This window comes from Perognathus longimembris, chromosome 14, assembly GCF_023159225.1.
Source record: "Perognathus longimembris pacificus isolate PPM17 chromosome 14, ASM2315922v1, whole genome shotgun sequence".
Taxonomy (NCBI): Eukaryota; Metazoa; Chordata; class Mammalia; order Rodentia; family Heteromyidae; genus Perognathus; species Perognathus longimembris.
Window position 1 is genome coordinate 56,608,839 of NC_063174.1, and position 19,647 is coordinate 56,628,485.

The window sequence follows — 19,647 nt, forward strand, 5'->3', positions numbered from 1 at the left end:
CAGCGGAATAGAAAAGAGAAGCCAGAAACAAAAGTGAATAAATACATCCAACTGATTTCGGACAAAGATTAAAAGTGATTTGATGGAGAAAATGTATTTTTTTTCCATCAATGGTGGTAGAAATCCACAAGTAAAATATGATTCTCTATCCATCTGACACCTTGCATAAAAATCAGCCCAAAGCTCACATACAAGTATATGTGTGTTAGAGGAAAAGAAGAAACATTTCAGAACGTGAGACTTGCTGAAGAGTTCTTAGACTTGACACCACAAAACCACAATCTTAAAAGAAAGGGGAGGGAAAGACAGACAGGTCAAAACTCCATCAAAACATAAACTGTTTCCTCTGCTAATGATCCCATAAAGAAATTGACCAGGAGAAAATCTTTGCAAACCACATATCTGATGAAAATAGAGTCTCCTAGACAGAAACAATACTCCAAACAGAAAGGGAAACAATCTAATTTTTAAAAGGGCACAAGCCAGGAACACTGTGTCACAAATAATATACACATGGCAAGCATGCTCTTGGAAAGCCAGCTTCATTAGCCCTCAGGGGAATACAAAGGAAAATTACAATGAATGTCTCTACTCTCCCCCGAATGGCTACAGCGAGCAATGTCTCGGTGTGTCTGTCTGCCTGTGTTCTGCAGAGACACAGGGCCACTAGAATGTGGGATGTCTGCAGGTGCAGAAGAAGAGATTCATGAAGAGGAATCTGTTTGCATAGCAACAGAAGCTGAGACCTGAGATCTGAAGCTGGATCCCAGCCCAGACACCTGAGAGCTGAGAGCCCGTAGTCTGAATCCCAGGACAGAGTAGGGGGTGGCAGGGGAAACCATCAGATTCCTCCTCCCTCTGCTCCTGTTCAGTGCCCCCCCAAACCCAGTGGCAAAGGCCAGCTCCTCGACCCACCCACCCATTCAGATGCTAAGATCCGGCATCTCCCCACAGGCATACCCAGAAATAATGTTTGGGCTGATCAAGGTAACCTATAAAATTGATCATCGCAATTGCAAAATTTGTAGGGATCCTTCGGGTGTGCCCGGTGGGAGTGTAAGACAGTGCCATCCGTGGAACAGTGCAGCTGTGTCTTTTTTTTTCTTGGCCACTCCTGGGCCTTGGACTCAGGGCCTGAGCACCTTCCCTGGCTTCTTCCCGCTCAAGGCTAGCACTCTACCAACTGAGCCACAATGCCACTTCTGGCCGTTTTCTGTATATGTGGTGCTGGGGAATCGAACCGAGAGCTTCATGTGTAGGAGGCAAGCACTCTTGCCACTAGGCCATATTCCCAGCCTGCAGCTGTGTCTTTAAACATCAGAAGTGTAAGCTGGGCTGGCGTGGCTCAAGCCTGTCGTGCTAACTACTCAGGAAGCTGAGACCTGAGGATCACTGTTTGAAGCCAGCCCGGGGAGAAAAGTCCTACAGACTTTGTCTCTCACCAGCAAAGAACCGCTCTGGAGGCACGAGTCAGCTGGTAGAGCACCAGCCATGAGCCAAAAAGCTGAGAACTCAAGTTCAAACCCTGGTGTCAGCAAACAAGGTAAATATAAACTTTTTTTTAAGTTTAGGTACGATATGACCCAACAACGGAATGTAGCAGCTTTATTTATTCATAAAAACCCGAAGACACGTGTATGGACAAACACTGCGGTATGTCCAAACATAGAATATTACTCAACAATTTTTTTAAAAAAGGAGCCATCTAGGGGTACAGCAATGGCCTAGATGGATCTGCAGAGAACTAGGCTGAAGGAGGGAGAGAAACAAGAAGGGACACAGAGAGGATGGAAGAGAGGGAAGAGGAGAGAGGGGTAGCCTTCCTTGAAAACCCCCCTGAGTCCTTACCAGCCTGGTCCCCTTCTCCGAGGCCCTTGGGTGCTGGGGGACCGCACATCCCCGAGTCTCTTCTACCACAGCTTCCTCACCTGGGAGGAAGTCTGGGCGCCCCAGCCTGCCTCCCTCACAGGCAGCTTGAGGCTCAGATGCCAAGTGACAGAGGCCAGGGAGGGAGGCCCAGGAGGGCGCAGGCGATGCCCAACTGACAGCCGTCAGCGAGGGCACAGGAGCCCCTGGAGAGGGACCTGCCCTCGCAGCCAGGGCTCTTCGTGGGTGGAGGACCGGGTTGGGGTAGGAAAAGTCTGAAGGGAACAACAGGTCACCAAGCTGTTCAAGTTGTGCGCCGTGCAAATCTAGGAGAGCCACTTCCCAGCCCGGCCAAGCTCTCCGCGCCCAAGAGGAGCAAACCCAGACGTTCAGCTTTGCCCGCGATCACACCTGAAACCCTAGGTGCCCCGGCTCGGCTGGCCGGCCCCGGAGAGCTGCCGGGGGCTCCTGGAGACCCGGGGCCAACTGCCCCGCCGCGCGCCCTGAGCGCAGGATTTGGGTAGGGGGGGTGCGGTTTTTGCACTAACCAGCTGGTCCTCCCCAGGCCTCAGTTTCCCCGTCTGGCCCTGGCAGTGGAGGATCCCGAGTGCCGGGGGAGGGTGTGTCCTGCCGGGCTTCAGTGTCCCCCACGGGGCTGGGGTGACCGAGGTGAATGATCCCGAGGGAGAGGCGGGGTCCCGCCGAGCCCGCCCCGGGGCGGGGCTGGGGCGGTCACGTGGCGGGCGCCGAGGCCCCGCCCCCCTCCCCCGCCCCGCGCCGGTCCCGGGGTCCCCGCCCACTCGCCGTCTGGAGCGGGAGCCGAGGAGCCGGAGCCCGAACCCGAGCCGGAGCCGAGGCCGCTGGGGCTGGCGAGGGGCCCGCGGGCCCGGGGGCGTCTGCTCGGCTGTGCGGAGACCGCGGCGGCGACACCATGGATCTGTCCTTCATGGCCGCGCAGGTAACCCACCAACCGGGCCCCGCCCCACGCCCCTGCGTGACTCGTCCCGGTGCGGTCGGGGGGCTCCAGCCTCGACCCCCGGCCCCGTCCTTTGTCCCGGCCTGGCCGCCCACCGCGCGCCCGAGAGGCGCGGAGAGCTCAGGTCCTGTGGGGCGTTGACATCTGAGAGCCCCTGGATGGAGCTGCCCCCAGGCAGGACAGCACCAAGGGACCCCAGCCCCCCAGCAAGACAGCACGGAGGACCCCCAGGCCCCCCACCCCCAGGCAAGACAGCACCAAGGGACCCCAGCCCCCAGCAAGACAGCACGGAGGACCCCCAGGCACCCCCCAGCCCCCCCACCAGCAAGACAGCACGGAGGACCCCCAGGCCCCCCACCGCCAGGCAAGACAGCACCAAGGGACCCCAGCCCCCCAGCAAGACAGTACGGAGGACCCCCCCACCCCCAGGCAAGACAGCACTGAGTACCCCCAGCCCCCCCAGGCAAGACAGCACCAAGCGACCCCAGCCCCCCCCCCAGCAAGACAGCACCGAGGACCCCCCAGTCCCCCCCCCCAGCAAGACAGCACTGAGGACCCCAGCCCCTCCCCCCAGATCTGCTCCCTCCTGCCCAGCCCCCACCTGCCATCCTTTCTGGGATCTTGGACTCTCTGAGCTACAAAGCCCAGACCCCAGCCAGCCTGGGTGGGGGACAGCCTTGTGCTCCCGAGTGTCACTTGTCGGTGTGACCTTAGATGTAGCCCCCTCTTTTCTCCCCTGGGGGTGGGGACCATGGGTGACCGGTGCCTGAAGAGATGGCTTCTGTCCCACTTTGCTTCTCACTGGGTCTGATTAGCCTCTGCTGGTGCCGGGTGCCTAGTGCTAGTGGGACCCCTCCATGGGCTCCTCTGGGCTGGACAAGGAATGATTGACTCCTGGTGAGGTCTGAGGGCGACCGGGGTGTATTCCTGTGAGCTCTGAGCTGGGGCCCCCATCCCAGCACCCCATTTCCTGCTGTAACTCTCAGCCACAACAAAGACCAACGCCCTTTCCTAGAGCTGCGTGGCCGCTGGGAACACCAGAGCTGGCCTCAGTCTGGCTCTCCGCCAGGGACACCACATCCAGCTTGGGCCGGCACATCCAAGCCAAGGGGTCAGTCAGACCTTGCCTGAAACATGGGAGTGTCCGCACCCCACCGGGGGGGGGGGGTGGCCCACCTGCTGCCCTTTCCTTTTGCAGGAATGAAGTTTGAGGGGACAACCCCTTTGACCAGACTTCACTTGGGGAAACCTGCTTAAAGCAGATTGTATGTAGACAGTCCTCGGTGTCAGAGGACAAAGCGAGCCCCTGGGGCCCTGGGAAATCTACATCCCCGCTTTCTCCTAGCAAGTTTTCCATCCTTCTGTTCACCCTCAAGGATGTTTCTGTGCTTCTCTCCTGGTTTTCAATCTTCTGCTCCTAAAGCCTAAGTATTGTCAGATGGAAAAGTGGTCATATTCCTGTTGTAAGAGGTGGTGTTAGAGATGAGGTTGCCGGGATTTATTTGAGTGGGGGGAGGAGAGACAGGAGAGGAAGGGAGGGGAGTGGCTGCCTTCCCCTCTGGATCCCACAGAAGGCTGGTGTTGCCATGGTTACATGATAAATTGATCCTTGGGAACCCTGGGGCTGGCTGGAGCATCAGTGGTTGCTATGGTGACTTGACAGAATAAACACTGGGCTTTTCAGCACCAAGAGGCAGAACCTGCAAAGGAGGCAGTTTCCTTTTCTCCTTTGTTTACAATCCCCATTTCTCTTGGCCAGCGCAATCCCACTGGACATCTGACTGTGTGCTCACTTTGGGACTAGCTGCCAGGGACAGACATAGCAAGTCTTACATGAATGGAGGGCATGCTAGGTTTGTGGAGTACTGACTGTGTGCTAAATACATACTGTGCGCCGAGTGTCCCCTGTGTGGCACTGTTGGTTAGAATAAATCCTTTGACGTCGGGTCCTGTTGTTCCATATTGCAAGTCACGAGGCCAAATGTGAACAAGAGTCAGTACTGATGACGAGAACTGGGTTTCAAATCTAAGCTGTATGTGTCTGTGCCCGAGTCTGCTAGTCTGGACGGTCTTGCTGGCTCCATGCCCACCCTTACGATCTGGCCTGATGGCATCGGTAGGGATGGTTTCCAACCTCCAGCTTCAGTGTATCTCATGAGGGGATCCAGTTCAGCCTGTAACAAAGGTCTGAAGACCCATGAAAGATAAAGATGAGGCTCTTGGGTCTTAGAGAGGTCGTGAGCAGGACCTTGCTAGTCCTCAGTTGTATGATTGCAAAAATGGGAACGGAGCATCCTTCATTTTGATCACTAGGCAGGTGTTTCCTGTGTGCTGGGGTCTTCCTTACAGGAAATGCTGGGCAGAGGGGGCGCCTAGGCCCCCAAGATGGAGCAAAAACAGGAGCCCAGTGGAATTGAGCTCAGTTTGAGTCCTGTGTGGCTGCTGTGTGGACTGGAGTGAGGGAGAATGTGTGCTTAAAGGCAGGGCGTGTGAAACACTGTCTCCCTACTGAGTGGGGTGCAAGAAGCCATTGGTTGGAGTAGAGGGGCTATGGTGAGGAGTGGGGTGTGGGGACTGGGGCCTGCCAGCAGAACTCAGAGAATAGCCCAGGGTGAGTGGGGCCATGGGAACCTAGGGAGGGGCTTGGCATGGGCCCCTCAGTGGGGCCACACGGATACACAGGCCCCCCACTGTGCATGCTCTGGGGTTTAGAGAAAGTTGGAGTGGTGGTTTGTATATACAGGCTGGGGTTTGTTTCAACGTTGACACCTAATTAGAGAATTTTAAAGGAATCTACCAACTGTGATAAAACCTGCTTCAGTTACCTACTGGTGATTGTTTCAGGTACTTGGTAGCATGAAGTAATCATTTATGTTGCTCTCAATTGTGTGTGTGTGTGTGTGTGTGTGTGTGTGCATGTGTGTGTTGTACCAGTACTGGGGCTTGAACTCAGGGCTTCACAATCTCACTTGGCTTTTTTGCTCAAGGCTGGTGCTCTACCACTTGAGTCACACCTCCATTTCTAGCTTTTTGCTGGTTAATTGGAGATAAGAAGCTCTCCAATTGTCTACCCAGGCTGGCTTTGAACCTGGACCCTCAGATTTCAGCCTCCTGAGTAGCTGGGATTGCAGGCGTGATGAGTCACCCAGTTGGCTCCCAGTTTTGTGGGAGCAGAATTGAAGGACTGAGCTAGACAGTTTATAGCTGCTCTCGTGGTCTCCTCTAGGACAGTCTGGCTAGAGTGTAGACTCTAGCCAGTGTAGAGTGTAGAGTGTAGAGTGTGGGCCTCCTTCCGTGCCTTGGGCTTCCTTCCAGCATGGCGGCCTCCTCCTGGCTTCCCTTCCTGCCTGGTGTGCTGGTTTCCCCAGAACAAGCGTTCTGCAGTCTCAGGTGAAGCTGCAGGCTCCTTCGAACCTGGCCCCCGAAGGTCCTAGAACCTCACTGACACTACCAGTGTTTGGTGAAGGAAGCTCTGAGCCCAGCCCCCGGGGCGGGGAATCAGACCCAGCTACCAGCATGCAGGTCTGGGCGGGAGAGCAGGAAAGGGTAGTCAGAAGGATGGTAGCATTTTGGAGACTGGCTGCTGCCTGAGCCACGCAGAAGAGGTGGACCCCGGCCCCTCCTCGGGGCTGCCAGTGGTGTCTGTGCTCTGGACGGGTATGTGCAGGGCCTGGGTAGATCCTGGGTACTGTCACACCCAAGGGAGAAGTCAGTTATTACTAAGAAACAAACAGTGAATTTGGCCAACCTGTATGTCATGACGGGTTCAGTGCCACTGGTAATATGACAATTTCACGCCTTCAGCCTCATGTCAGGGAGGGCTGAGAGGCTGGGTGTGAGACTCGGGCAGTGTGCCCTCTGCCTGCCTCTTCAACCTTGGCCTTGCCAGGTGGGAGGAAGGTACTCACACCTCGACTACCGTGCACACACTCGACCTGGCTTTCTAGAACATAACCTGTCTTTCTAGAACATAAACCGTGTGGCTCTAATAACAGCAAAGATGCTGATAGCGTCCCAGCCAGCACCCAGAGCCTTAGGAGACGCACGGTTAATTTGCATTTTAATTATCTTTCGTGGAGGGGGACAATCACAAAAGACGCTGTGTGGTGTTGGAGCGGGGATTCTGCTACCTCTTCTGTGTGTCTCAGCTAAACTGGGGGCCTATGGGATTACATCTCTACAGGTCTGTAGCAGAAGTTTCCTGTCCCCACAGAAACACACCACTGCCCAGAAAAATAGAATTCTAGGGAGCTTGGCAATCTGCTATTGCGGGTTTTCTTAAAGCTAAGAGTGAGCGTTGAAATACAAATTGTCTGTTATCTTATCTTAAATGTTTTTAGCCAGAGGGCCTGTCTGCGTTCAAGTTCCCATGGAAACGATTTAAATATTTTGGTGCTCTAATTGTACCTGCCTGCCTCCGTAAGGCTGTACTGCTGGCGTTTTTTTTTGCAGGGCTGTGATGAGCAGTTGGGAAGTAAATATCTGTAAAACCGTTGTCTAGACTCAAATTCTAGACGGCGTTTTAGGCTCTAGACCGAAACGTGCGACCTCAGAGCTCTGGCGATCTGGAGGTAGAGATCTGGCAGAAGCCGCATCTACTGTGCCTTGTGGCCACCCAGGGGCCAAGCCCCAAATTCCTTTACCCATCGCTGCTCCTTCTCTTCTTATTCTGCCTCCTAAAGATGTCCTTGAAGCCAGGAGCCAGTGACACACACTTGTAACCCTAGCGATTCCGGAGGCTGAGATCCGAGGGGGTCACTGGTGGAGTTCTATCGAGGCAGAAAAGTTCACTCCTATTCAGCATCCGAAAGCAGGGCTGGAGAATGGCTCAACAGGTAGACAGTAAGTGCATTAACAAAGCCTATCTTCCGCTGGGTACCGCGGTTCATTCCTGTCGTCCTGGCCGCTGAGGCAGCAATTGGGACCATCACGGTTCCAGGCTAGCTTAGACAAAAGAGTCTAGGAGACTCCGTCTCAACACAGCAAGCTGGGCGTAGTGGTATGTGGCTGCCGTCCCAGCTACGGTGGAAGGAGGTTGAGGCTGACCCGGGCAAAAGGTGAGGCCCTATCTCAAAAATAACCAGAGTGGAAAGAGCTGGTAGAGCATGTGCCTAGCGGTGCAAAACCCTGAGTTCAAACCCCAGGACTGCCCCCAAAAGAAAAAGAGTCCTTCCACTGGCTTCTCATATTCTGTGCTTCCTTCAGCTTTTTAAAAAAACGTAGGGAACGCTGTAATGGCAGCTGTTTTCATGTTATCTTCTGCTAGTTGTGATTCTCTGTCAGATCTGAGCTGGTTTTGATTGGTTGGCTGATGTCTCTGCCATATGGTTTGTATTTTCTTGCAGCTTGGCATGCCAGCTTGCTGTTTGTCCCAGAACTCACTATCTAGCTCAGGCTGGCCTTGAACTCCCAACCTTCTGCCTTCTGTGCCACCACACCTGTGCATGGCTGGTCACTCATGGGTGGTTGTGGCTTTATCTTCTTGTGTACTAGATATTTCCGTGTCCCTGTGTTAGAGACCTCCATTCTGAGAGGCAGTTGTGTTACTTGGGAATAGTTTGCTTCCTTCCCTGAGGGATTCCTTTGAAGATTTCCTGGGCAGGATGGGCACCATATTTATTTAGTCTCTGCTACTGCGGACAGTGTCCTGGGAGGCTTCTTTCTCCCCTATGCCCCTGAACTTCTAGACTTGCCACGTGCAAACAGGCACTCTGTCTACGGCAGGCAGGTGCTACTCCCTGCAATCCACTCCCTGCCTGGGTGTTTCTGCACACACACACACACACACACACACCCATCATCACCTGATGTGTCTGAGGTCCTGTGTCCTCCACAACCCCCTCCCCCCCAGGGCTCTCACTGGGCAGCGACAGCTCAGGGCACACACCAGCTGTGCCTCGATCTCCCCTAGGTGATGAACAGGAGCGATCCTGGGGCAACCCTCCTTCGTCTCTCCCTTAACCCACGTTCTCTGTCTTGAATGGCCCTCCTAGATGGCATCTGGTGTTGGCAAATCCTGTCCCTGTCACTCCATCTTGGCGGAAAGCAGAATTGCGTTAAGCCTGTGTCTTAGCAAGTGTGTTTCCATCCTTGCATTTCCCCTCCCGCTAGGGCAAGGAAGGGAACACTGGATCTAGTTCAGACCACTGCCCCCGTCCCGGCTCTGGAAACTTGGGCCTGGCACCTCTCTCTCAAGTGACGCACATCCTTACATCAAGGCTGAGCCTCTGCGGCCAGAGTCGGGGAGCTCTGGGGGACCAAATTCCTTTCCAGGTGGCGGTGGTCCCTTGCGGAAGTTCACTTGTCCTGCGACAGCTGTCTGTGAGAGCTGGGAGAAACGGCCCTGTTTTGGGGTCTGGGCTCAGAGGCCTCATCCCCAGCAGGAAGTATGTGGGGGAGGGGGCGGGCTGCTCCAGCCGGTAACCAGGGCCCAGTGTGGGGCCCAGGCCCCACTGGGCCAGCAGCTGAGTCCCCTGAGGCCCCGGCAGGACCCCTGTCCATCTCAGCACAGAGCCCTGGGAGCTCATTTAGAAACGCATTAGGACTTGGCTTCCAGCTGCTTGGGGGGGGTCTGAGGGTGACTAATGCCCTCCCCCCAGCCTGCGCCTCCTCTCCACTTCCTGCCTGTCCTTCCCTCCCGGGGAGCTCCCTCCTGGCCCCCCGCTGCGTCCCCAGAAGCGGATCAGTCGGCTGTGTACATGGGCCAAGCCACAAGGATCTGTTGTCCCCCCCCCCACCCCCCGCATCCCTCCCTGACGTCGTGGCCCAGGCGTGGTACGCAGGACGTGGTGCTGGCAGGCAGACTCGGGTGGGGGAAGGAGGGACAGACGGTTAGGGTGAGGGCAGGGTGTCCTGGCCCGCATTGGACATGAGGACCCGGAGCCCCCGGGGTGGGGGGGGGCCTGAGGGGCTGTGCGCTGCCATCCGGTAGGAAGGGGCTGAGATGGGGCGGGACACGGGTGGCTCACGACTTTCATCCAAGCTACTCGGGGGGCTGAGTCCTGAGGGGGCCGGTGTGGTCACACGTGAGACTTCCATCTCCAGTTAACCAGAGGCTCTGCATCCGAGCTGCGGTACCGGCATGAAACCAACCGAAGCCCCACACACCGTACCAGACTGAACGAGTGCCGGGCGTGATGGAGCTCGAGCCGTTCATGGTAACTCCTCTCGGCCTGCGGGCCCCACGGGGCCTCTTCCCTCAGCTTGCGCCCCACATCCACATTCTCTCTGGGATCTGTTACCAAAGGGCTTCCTTAGGAGGGGACACGCTCTGAGGAGGTCCCCATGTTCCCTGGGCCTGGCCCGGAAGCTGGGGATCCCCAGCCCCACCTGGGGTGCTGGCGGCCCCGCGGTGTAGTCCGCCCAGGGCCGTCCCTCCGCCAGCTCTTCCCTCGGGAATTGGCTCGGCGGATATTTTTCAACCTCTTCACCAGGTATGTGGAGAGCTGGGGCGGCCCGGACGCGTTCCCTTGCCGGCAGAAGTCGCCTGCCAAACCCCGAAGATGGGAACGAGGACCGGGGCGCAGGGGAGCCCAGGCGGAGCCCTCAAGCTCAGGAATCCCCCCCGGAGTTCCAGCGGGACAGCGGGCAGGCCTGGCTGGCCTCTCCCCAGAGCCAGCGTCTTGGATCCTGGTGTGCGGTTGGGTAACAAATGCCCTCTGCCCCGGAGGGACGGTGGGTGGCTTTCTTCAAAGCTGCTGACCTACAAACATCTTTTGAAAAGATACTTCAGAAAAAAAAAAACTGCCCATGTCTCTAACGCAAAAGGATGGCAGCCTAGAAGAGACCGTGGGGGCATTCTCCCAACAATTTACCGGTTATCCTTGGAGAATGTCGCTGCAGAAAGCAATTCAACAGTAGAGCGCTTGCCTAGCGTGCGTAAGGCCCTGGGTTCATTTCCCTAGTAACACACACACACACACACACACACGCACGCACACACACACACACACACACACCCCAGAACTACTGAAAATCGAAAAGACATTGCAAACCCGTGTTACAAGTGGAACGACCTGCCCTGGCTCAGGCCTTTAATCCTAGCTACTCAGGAGTCTGGGCTCTGAGGAGCAAGCAGGAAAGTCTGTGAGATGAACTGCCAAAAGCCTGGAAGTGGAGATGGAGCTTAAGTGATAGAGTGTCAGCCTTGCTTGAAAAGGCTGAGGGACAGCACTGGGGCCCTGAGTTCAAGCCCCAGTACCAGCACACGTACAAAAATAAAATTTAAATACAGTGTTTAAAAAGAAAATATATGGGCCATGGGTAGAGGGTACAACTCAATGTGAAGAACTGCTTAGCAAGCATAGGCCCCTGGATTCTATCTCTGCTCCACCCCCCCTACACACACACACACACACACACACACACACACACACACACACACACGCACACACTAGCCAGGAGTGGTGGTCAAGCCTAAGGAGGCTGAAGCAAGAGGTTGGTGAATTCTAGGCCAGCCTTGACTATCGTAGAGCTTTTCTCCATAAAGTGAAATGGCAAACACAAAACCATATGCAGCCACGTAAACCCGAGCTGGCACGGCAGCCTGGCAGCTCCCGAGCTGAGCCCCCCCGGTCCAGACCCCTCAGCCTCTCTGAGCCTGAAACCATCTGGGCACGGAGGGGGCGCCCAGGTCACGTAGAGATTGGTGGTAGAAATCAGTGTCTTCATTTTTATACGGGGAGCTGGCGCCCATGGTGGGGAGGATGAACGAGCCGGGCATGTTCCTCCCAGTGAGCAGCGGGAAGAGGATTCCCCAGTTCCCTCCCCGAGGGCCGGGCTGGCGGGGTCCGGTGGAGTCACCTGTCCGCGGGCGGGCGCTGCTGGCAGGCCACACCAGGCCGCCGGCCGCGTCCCCTCAGCCCGACGGGGCGATCGCCAGCCTCCTTGATCGTCCAGGGCCCTGGTTTATGTTCACCTTCCCTCTGCCCTGGCGGAGGCCCCGTGGTGCCGCTCAGACTTCTGACCCAGCGGGGCGGGCGGGAGTAACTTCTGTCAAGCTGCCTGGGTCCCCAAGGACAGCGGCGGAGGCGCCTGGACCCCACCGCCAGCACCCCTGCCCCCAGGGCGAGCGCTTCCTCCATCCTCAGTAATCAGCCTTCGTGGGCCTGGTGGAGGCCACACGGGCTGGGGGGGGGGGAGAGGGGGGGAGGCAGCATTCTCCCTTCCTGTGTTGTGCAGTTGCTATGGCAACAGCTTCAGAACAGAAGGAGCCAGTTGGCTTTTCCCTCGTAATTTTGCTATCCAAAAAAATGCCCTTATTTTCCGGGGCCTTCCTGGGGGTCCGGGCATGTGGGTGGAGGAGCAGCCCCTCCGCTCTGCCTGCTGGAGCCCGGCCAGGACCCTGTGCGGTGAGGCCTCTGGTTTTCGGGGGACGGTGGGGGGGGGGTAGTTTATCGGAGATAAGAGTCTGGAGGACTTTCCTGCCCAGGGTGACTTGGAACTGTGATCCTCAGAGCTCAGCCACCTGAGAGCTGGGATGACAGCATGTGGCCCCCGGCGCTGGCCTCCTCCAGTGTTTGGGGTGACCTGGCTGGTTCCGGGAGTGCAGAGAAAGCTGCTCTGGAGGTGTTTGCAGCACCCAGCAGGTGTGCGTGCCCTGGGTGTGTGTGTGTGTCTGTGTCTGTGTGTGTGCTTACGTGTATGTGTGGGAGCCTGGGCTGCAGAACTCTGTGCATGGGCACACGGAACTGTGTGTGTGCGCACACATGCGTCTCCCTTCGTAAAAGGCCACCAGAATGGGTGGCGTGGGCTCTGCCTAATGGCATCCCTCTCCAAAGGCATCAGCTGGAAGCACTGTGGTGGGATTCAGTGCTTCTGTTTCAACTTTTTTTTTTTTTTTTGCCAGTCCCGGGGCTTGAACTCAGGGCCTGGGCGCTGCCCATGAGCTTCTTTTTGCTCAAGGCTAGCACTCTACTACTTGCGCGGTGCTGAGGAATCGAACCTAGGACTTCATGCGTGCTAGGTAGGCAAGCACTCTACCGCTAAGCCACAGAGCCATTTCTGGCTTTTTCTGTTTATGTGGTGCTGAGGAATCAAACCAAGGGCTTCATGTATGCAAGGCAAACACTCTACCACGAGGCCATATTCCCAGCCCCTTGTTTCAACTTTTCAGTTGTACTTTTAAGCTTCTTTGCAGATGATCCCCAACTTGCAAGGGTTTGAGCTACAATTTCTTGACTTTACAGTAGTATGAAAGCCAGGTTGGTTTAGTAGAATGTGCCTTCCCAGTTCCCAATTGAGGTGGTTTGCTGGACTGATACCATCCTCTGGTACAGAGGAGCAGTGGCAAGCTGATCTGCCTCCCCCCAATTGCAGGCGGGGCACCCTGAGATTTCAGTGTGCTGTGGGCTGAGCTGGGTGTTTAGGGTTCCGGGGGTGGAGGTAGGGGAGAAAGTACAATTTCTTCTACAATGTCAACCTACAAAGTGCTGTGTGGCAAATCAAGATGGAGTTACACATCTTGTTCTGCTCATCCCTATACTAAAGCAGCCTGGATGTGATTAAGTATCTCAATATAAGATGTTATAATGTATACATGGGAGAGAGATGGAGGGATTTTTCACCCTAGAGCCAGCCTTGCCTGCTCTCCCCCTAGTGGTCACTCTATGTCGCTACATCTTCCAGCCTATCGGAAGTTCCTCTTCAGTGCTCCGGGAGCGCTTGACTCTAAGTAATGGTCGTGCTTCACGAAGATCCCTCAGAATCAGCACAGGCCCAAGCACACTCCTACCTCAATGACAGATCGGTCTAGGAGTCAGGAGGGTGGCAAGGTGCGACAAGGGCCCAGACAGCAGGCAGACACACCTGCTCTCGGCCCGGCTCCAGCGCAGTCAGCTGTGTGCCTTGAGAAGCGTTGACCCCGGGGGGCCCCGCAGGCCCCCGAGTCTCCCAGGGCTCGGTGTTCCTCCGGTCTGCCTCTGCGGAGGGCCCGGAGCAGGGAGGCCTTGCTGCTGAGTCCTGCTCACCCTCTCCCTTTGAGCCACTCACCGCCTCCACCCCCACCAGCCTGAGCACCACAGCACCTTTGAAAACTGAGGTAGAAAGTTCTGGTCTCTGGATACAAGTAAGCTAGTGTGTTTACGGGCAGTGTGCAGAGCTCAAGTGATGAGAATTCCAGTTGCTCCCCCAGAAAAGGGTGGGGGTGGGGGCTCTTTCTATGCACCAGAAACCACAATATTTACACTTGTATGAGAAATGTGTATATGGAGTCTAGCCTCAGAGATAAAAATGCATGTATAGCGAAATAGATGTTCAGGCGTTATTCATAATAGGCTAAAGTGGAAATCCTTATTCCTCCAACTCTAGGGGAAGCCTGAAATCATGGTTTGTATTTACAGCAGAATATTACATAGGATTAAAAGGGGGATTCTGATGGGATTTTTAATCCAGGGATATAAAACTTTAACATGTGCCTCAGTCTCTCTGTCTCTTTCTGTGTCTCTCTGTCTCTTTCTGTATCTCTGCCTCTCTCTGTCCCTGTCTTTCTCTGCCTGCCTGCCTCCCTCCCTCCCTCCCTCCCTCCCTCCCTCTTTCCCTCTCCCTCACTCAAGAAGGAGATAGGAAAGGAAAGATCCCAAGCTGTTGACTGCGGTTATGTTGGAATTACGGTCCTCACGTTTCGCTCTGTCCTCTCGTACCTTCCTGGTGTTCTATGCCGAGTCTACATTATCTTTTAGATTAGGATAGAGGCATTTTACAGCCCGAGCTGTGGCTCAAGGCCCTGCCCAGCCCTGGTGATGGAGCGGGGGTGAGGTTGGGGTGGGGGGGGGGCTGCCGGCCTTCACCGGTCGCCGGCGAGCTGTCAGATGCTCTTCCGAGCTTTTGTGTGTGACAGCCACGCAAGGTTTCTGGGTCCGCCTGTGCTGGGCTCAGGTAAATGCTTTGTCAGGCCACAGCAGAGCCGGTGGCCTCTTCCAGGGGACTGTAGCTGCCGTGGCTGGGGGGGGGGGCGTCCCCACAGCCCTGGCTGATTCTCTCTCTCCCTCCCGCAGCTCCCCATGATGGGAGGGGTCTTCATGGACTCCCCCAATGAAGAATTCAGCACCGAGTACTCCCTGTTCAACTCCTCCAGCAACGTCCACGCGGCCTCCAACGGCCAGGGCCCGCCGGAGGAGCCGCCCCGCTCCTCCAACGACGCCGTCCTGCTCTGGATTGCCATCATAGCCACGCTGGGGAACATCGTGGTGGTGGGCGTGGTCTATGCCTTCACCTTCTGAGGGAACGGCCCACCGGCCAGTGCGGGATGCCATTCACTGGCTCATGGTGGGCCACGGCTGTCCACGGGGCCCGGCCCTGCTGCTGGCCTCTGACTGCGTGCCCAGGCTCGAACCCAGGGGTTCTGAGCACTGGAGTGGCCTCCCCAGGGGCAGTGGCCAAGGATCTGGAATGTGCCCCCGACGGCATTCCGTGCTGTGGTCAAGCTGATGGAGAAGACATGGAAGTTGGAGTCCCGGCCACGTGGGGGACCGAGGCCCACAAAGAACAGGGTAGAGAGCCCCTGAAAATGCCACCCCCAAACCCCGGGCCAGCTGGAGCAGCCAGTTAGGGTTGAGCTGTAGATAAAGCTTGGTGATCGCTTGTAGCAGTCAGCAATCACTCGCGAGACTTGCTCATGTGCCGGTCTGTGGTGCTGGGACCAACGCTGGCGTCACAACTCCGAGTTCCCAGCCCAGCCTTGGTTCAGGGCCCGCCCCTTGGCATACAGATGGCTCCCAATCTCATTTAGAACTGGCACTTGGTCACCTGGATACCTGGCCCTGGACAGGGCCCCGGGGTGCCTGGAGCCCAGAGATGGGAGCTACTGGGAACAGAGGGGGGTTTCTGGGATACTGCTGGTTGGTTTTCTCTACTAGATGGACTTGCTGTTCTTTTGAAGATGAGAAGATGTCTTTAGAAAATTAGCACTGCCACCAGGCATGGTGGCACAGCCCTATCATCCCAGCCACTCGGAAGCAGGCAGAGATTGGGAATATGGTGGTTCCTGGCCAGCTTGGCATAACGTTTGGAAGAGCTCATCTCAAGTGTGGTAGCATATGGAGGTCATCCCAGCTACTGTGCTCCTAGCATAAATCAGTGGATTGCAGTCCAGGTCAGCCCAGACATAGACACAGGACAAAGCAAAGACGGTTGGGAGTCAAGAGGTAGAGGACTTGTCTAGCAAGTGCAAGGCCCTGAGTTCAAACCCTCGTGCCACCAAAAGGAAAAAAAAAATAGAATCACCACGCAAGTGAAGTTGCTGGCTTTTCCTTCTCTGAGGACCTGTGGTTTTAGAGATGAGTAAGCCCCACCCCTGCCCTGTGATTGGCTGGATGGAGCAGAGGGGGCATGATTGGCATGTGGTCCCAGGGCTGGTCAGCGGAGGGAGTCAGGGGTGTTTTCCTAAGTCTTGGCTCCGTGAGCTCTCGCTTGAGCACCTGTCGTCCGTGTTGCACAAGTGCTTAGTCTCAGAAGTTCAGCAACAGGGCTCTGGACGGCATCTGACGGGACCTTCCAGCCTCGGGGAGACCACGGCGGTCACCGGAGTCCATGGAAAGCCAAGTCCCCGGGCACCTGGGCGCTGTGTTCACCAGGAAGCACCAGGGCCTCCCTCTGAGCCAGGAGCGTCTGCTGACCCGCTGCCTCCAGGCCCCGCCCGGCACCCTGGAGATGCCCAGGGGGTGTCCCAGGGCCGTGGGGGAGCCTGCGTGGTCTGTACTCCTCTGTGCCAGCCCCTCCTGCCCCAGCCGGCCCCGTGGGCCCTGACCCCGGTCCCTCGGTGAAAGGACAGGGAGAGGGTGGGTGATCTGGTGTGGAGTCCGCAGCCCAGACGGAGGAGCGGAATCCTGAGATCAGAGTCGGAGGAGGACCATGGAGAGTGACCGGGAGCCACAGGGGCCACACTGAGCAAGCAAGGGACACCATCCTTCCTGAAAGGCAGGCGACTCCCCGGATGTGAGGTGACCACGCCCACTCGGGTTGAACCAGAGTCACTGCAAACCTTAAAACTTTGCCACTGTGGTAGGGGAGGAACTCAGAGAAAGATCCACACAAAGGCCTTGGAGAGGCCATGCCCAGGCTGAATGCTGTCTGGTCACCATGGCGACGGTCCTGCCCTCCCCCCACCCCCACGCTGCCTCCCCTGTGTGCGTCTCAGCATCTAGGGTGACCCCCCCCTCGAGTCCTCGTTCTTTCCCGAGCCCCCCTCTGCGTGGATAGCCCGGTCCCCTGTGGCAGCTTCTCACTGCCCGGGTCTCTGTGAGTCAGGAGAGCAGGTTCCCCCTAGCGTGCAGTCCCGCCAGGCTGCTGCTGCTAAGCCACAGGCACACAGGCGCCCTCCCGCCCCCCTGGGGACGCTTGGCAGGGTCACAGCTAGCTTGGGAGCTGTGGTGGAGGCAGCCAGCGGCTGGAGGCCCCCCGCGTGCTGGTTAACACCCTACACTGCAGGACGGACCCACAGAAGAAGCGCTAACCAGCCCCCAAATGCGGGGCACCCCGTGTGAGCCCCAACTATCCATTCCAGACCTGCGGACCTCCCCCCTCGCCCCCCGCACTTTTGCTCATTTGTGAATCATTGACAGAAATCAACGGAGCAGCGGTTGCTTCCAGAAAATTCCAGCTGAAGGCAAAGATCTGGAATTCCTAGCAAGTCGAATCGGACCTTAGAAATTCACAGGACTCTGTTTCTGTACTCTGGGGGGCTTGAAGGGGACCCCGTTCTGAATGAGGAGAAAAACCAGAAAGCAGAGGCTGGTGCCAGGTGTGTAATCCACACTTTTAATCCCACTTTTTCAGGAGGCAGAGGCAGAAGGATCATGAGTTCAAGGCCAGCCTGGGCAGAGATAGCAGAGAGACCCTGTTTCAAAAACAAAATAGGAAGACCACGAGAGCTGGGAGCATAGCCCGCGGGGTAGAGCCCTTGCTTAGCCGGTGTGAGGTCCCGGGTTCGATCCCTAGAAGCAGAAATAAAAAAGGCAAGAGAAAGTGGAGGCTGAACCGGTCAGTCACTTGCTCGTCCCACCCGCAACTTGTGTTTCTGGGACTCTGGAGACCAGCCTCTGGGGAGCTCCTTTGGGGAGAGCTTGGGAGTGGGGTACCAGGACGCTGGGGGACAGCCATGGGGCTCCTCGGGGTCTTGTCTGATTTCTGGTTGTTCGTGTGCCCAGCCCTATCCCCCAGGTGGAAGTATCCAGATTCTCTCTCCCAAGCTTCAGCCCCTGCCCTCCCTGCCCTGGGTGTTCATGCCCGAGTGCCCTGTCTCCGCATCTTACCCACTTTTTCCCAGTCGACTTGTAAATGCCCGTGACTTACTTGACAAAAAGGCATTTTCACTAGCCTTCTAGGCCTTTCTTCCCCAAGTATCCGGTATAGCCACGTGGCTACTGACTTGTACCACAGAGGAGAGGCTCTCTGCCTTACTGTACGAGTTCAGTGTGCTCTTTGCTTAAACACGTCGCTTTCTGAGTTGTGAAATGTGGTGGTGAGATCTCCCTTTGTTTGAATTATTACTAGCATTGCTGTATTTTCTATTATGGTCATTAAAACAAGAAAGAAAGCTTTCTCTCTGGTCCGCTGTCTCTCTGTGCTTTATTGGAAGGAAACCTCCTGCCCATCTTGGAAAGCTTGGCTTCTGGGTCCCCTCCTTGGTGGACCGGTGAGGCAGGACAGGGCCCCTCCTCCCTCCCCGCTGGAACAAATCACAGAGCTGCTTCCTGCCCAAGTCCGCAGCTCGGGTGACCGGCTGGCAGCGTGATCCGGAGTGGGGCCTGCACTGGTCCGCGAGGAGAGGGCTCGCGCTTCCTCGGGTTGACGTTGGAGTCTGGATGGCGGCCTGGGGCACGGTTGGCCAGCCGGGGCTCCCTTCTCCAGGGCCCGTGAGTGTATGTGTGCTGCCTGGGGACTGAGCCAGGCCTGGTGGCCGGGGGAGGCCTGTCCAGAGGACCAGAGACCGGAAGGGAGCAGGACTGCAGAGTGCTCTGAGCCCTCCCTACGGGTGGCACCCAGGCAGGCGCCGCTTGGCCTGGTGGTTAATGAAAGGCCCCGGCGGCCAGGCCTGCGTGCGTATGAATCACCGGCTGACTCTGCTGTCCTGGCCGAGGCCGGCTCTCCCACAACCCGCTGGAGCAGCGCCATCGGAGATGGAAAGTGCCCAGGGAGGGGCCGGTGGGCAGCTGTGTGAACAGGCCAGCCTGGCCAGAATCCCCGGGAGGGACATCTGGGTCCTAGGTTCCCCCCCCCCCCCCCGCCCATAGGCGGCTGTGGGAAGTGAGGAGAGCAGGCCGTCATCCCACCTGGAGCCCAAGCTGGCGGAGCTCCTCACCCACCCCTCACAGGTCTTGTCTGCGCATGAGCTCACACAGGCTGAAGAGTAGCAGCCAGCCCTGGGCAGGGCAGGGGTGTCCCCCCCCCCACCTCCCAGGAGATCCGGAGGCAGGTCTGCCCACGGCCACACACAGCCCATGGAGGGAGGACCCTGTCGCTAGGAGCGAGTCACAGTGTGACGAGATGTGAGAAGACCGACATGCTGATACCGCCCGTGTGCTTCTCAGCTGACCCCCACCCCACATGCAGGCTGCTCCCCCCCCCAAACCCACATCCTACCCCACCAAAGTCACCATTCTCCAGAGCGGCCCCTCCGCACTCCAACACCTGTGTGTACATGCCATCCCGGTAAAGCCAAGGCTCGCGTGGAAAGGCTAGCAGGGAGGGTGCCCAAGTACAGAGCATGTGGTGTATATACACAATAGGACATTACTCAGCTACAACAGGGAAATGGATGGAATGAGATCATCAGGCGGAGGAAAGTAAACCTGACTCAGATAGACCAA

The 19,647-nt window shown here is 56.9% G+C and overlaps 1 protein-coding gene across 1 annotated transcript; it reads left to right on the forward strand.

Annotated features, from left to right (window-relative positions):
- Nucleotides 1-2,539: 2,539 nt before the first annotated feature.
- Nucleotides 2,540-18,396, forward strand: C14H14orf132 (chromosome 14 C14orf132 homolog). The gene is made up of 2 exons (XM_048362023.1): nucleotides 2,540-2,824; nucleotides 14,836-18,396. Exons 1-2 carry the CDS (start codon nucleotides 2,540-2,542, stop codon nucleotides 15,058-15,060), a joined length of 510 nt encoding a protein of 169 aa, XP_048217980.1. The 3' UTR covers nucleotides 15,061-18,396.
- The last annotated feature ends 1,251 nt before the right edge of the window (nucleotides 18,397-19,647 follow it).

Excerpts from the sequence above, each read along its gene's own strand:
- C14H14orf132 (XM_048362023.1), top strand. The coding sequence starts at position 2,540 with ATGATCCCGAGGGAGAGGCGGGGTCCCGCCGAGCCCGCCCCGGGGCGG. Across the intron at positions 2,825-14,835 it reads TGTCCTTCATGGCCGCGCAG|CTCCCCATGATGGGAGGGGT; the intron begins GTAACCCACCAA and ends TCCCTCCCGCAG.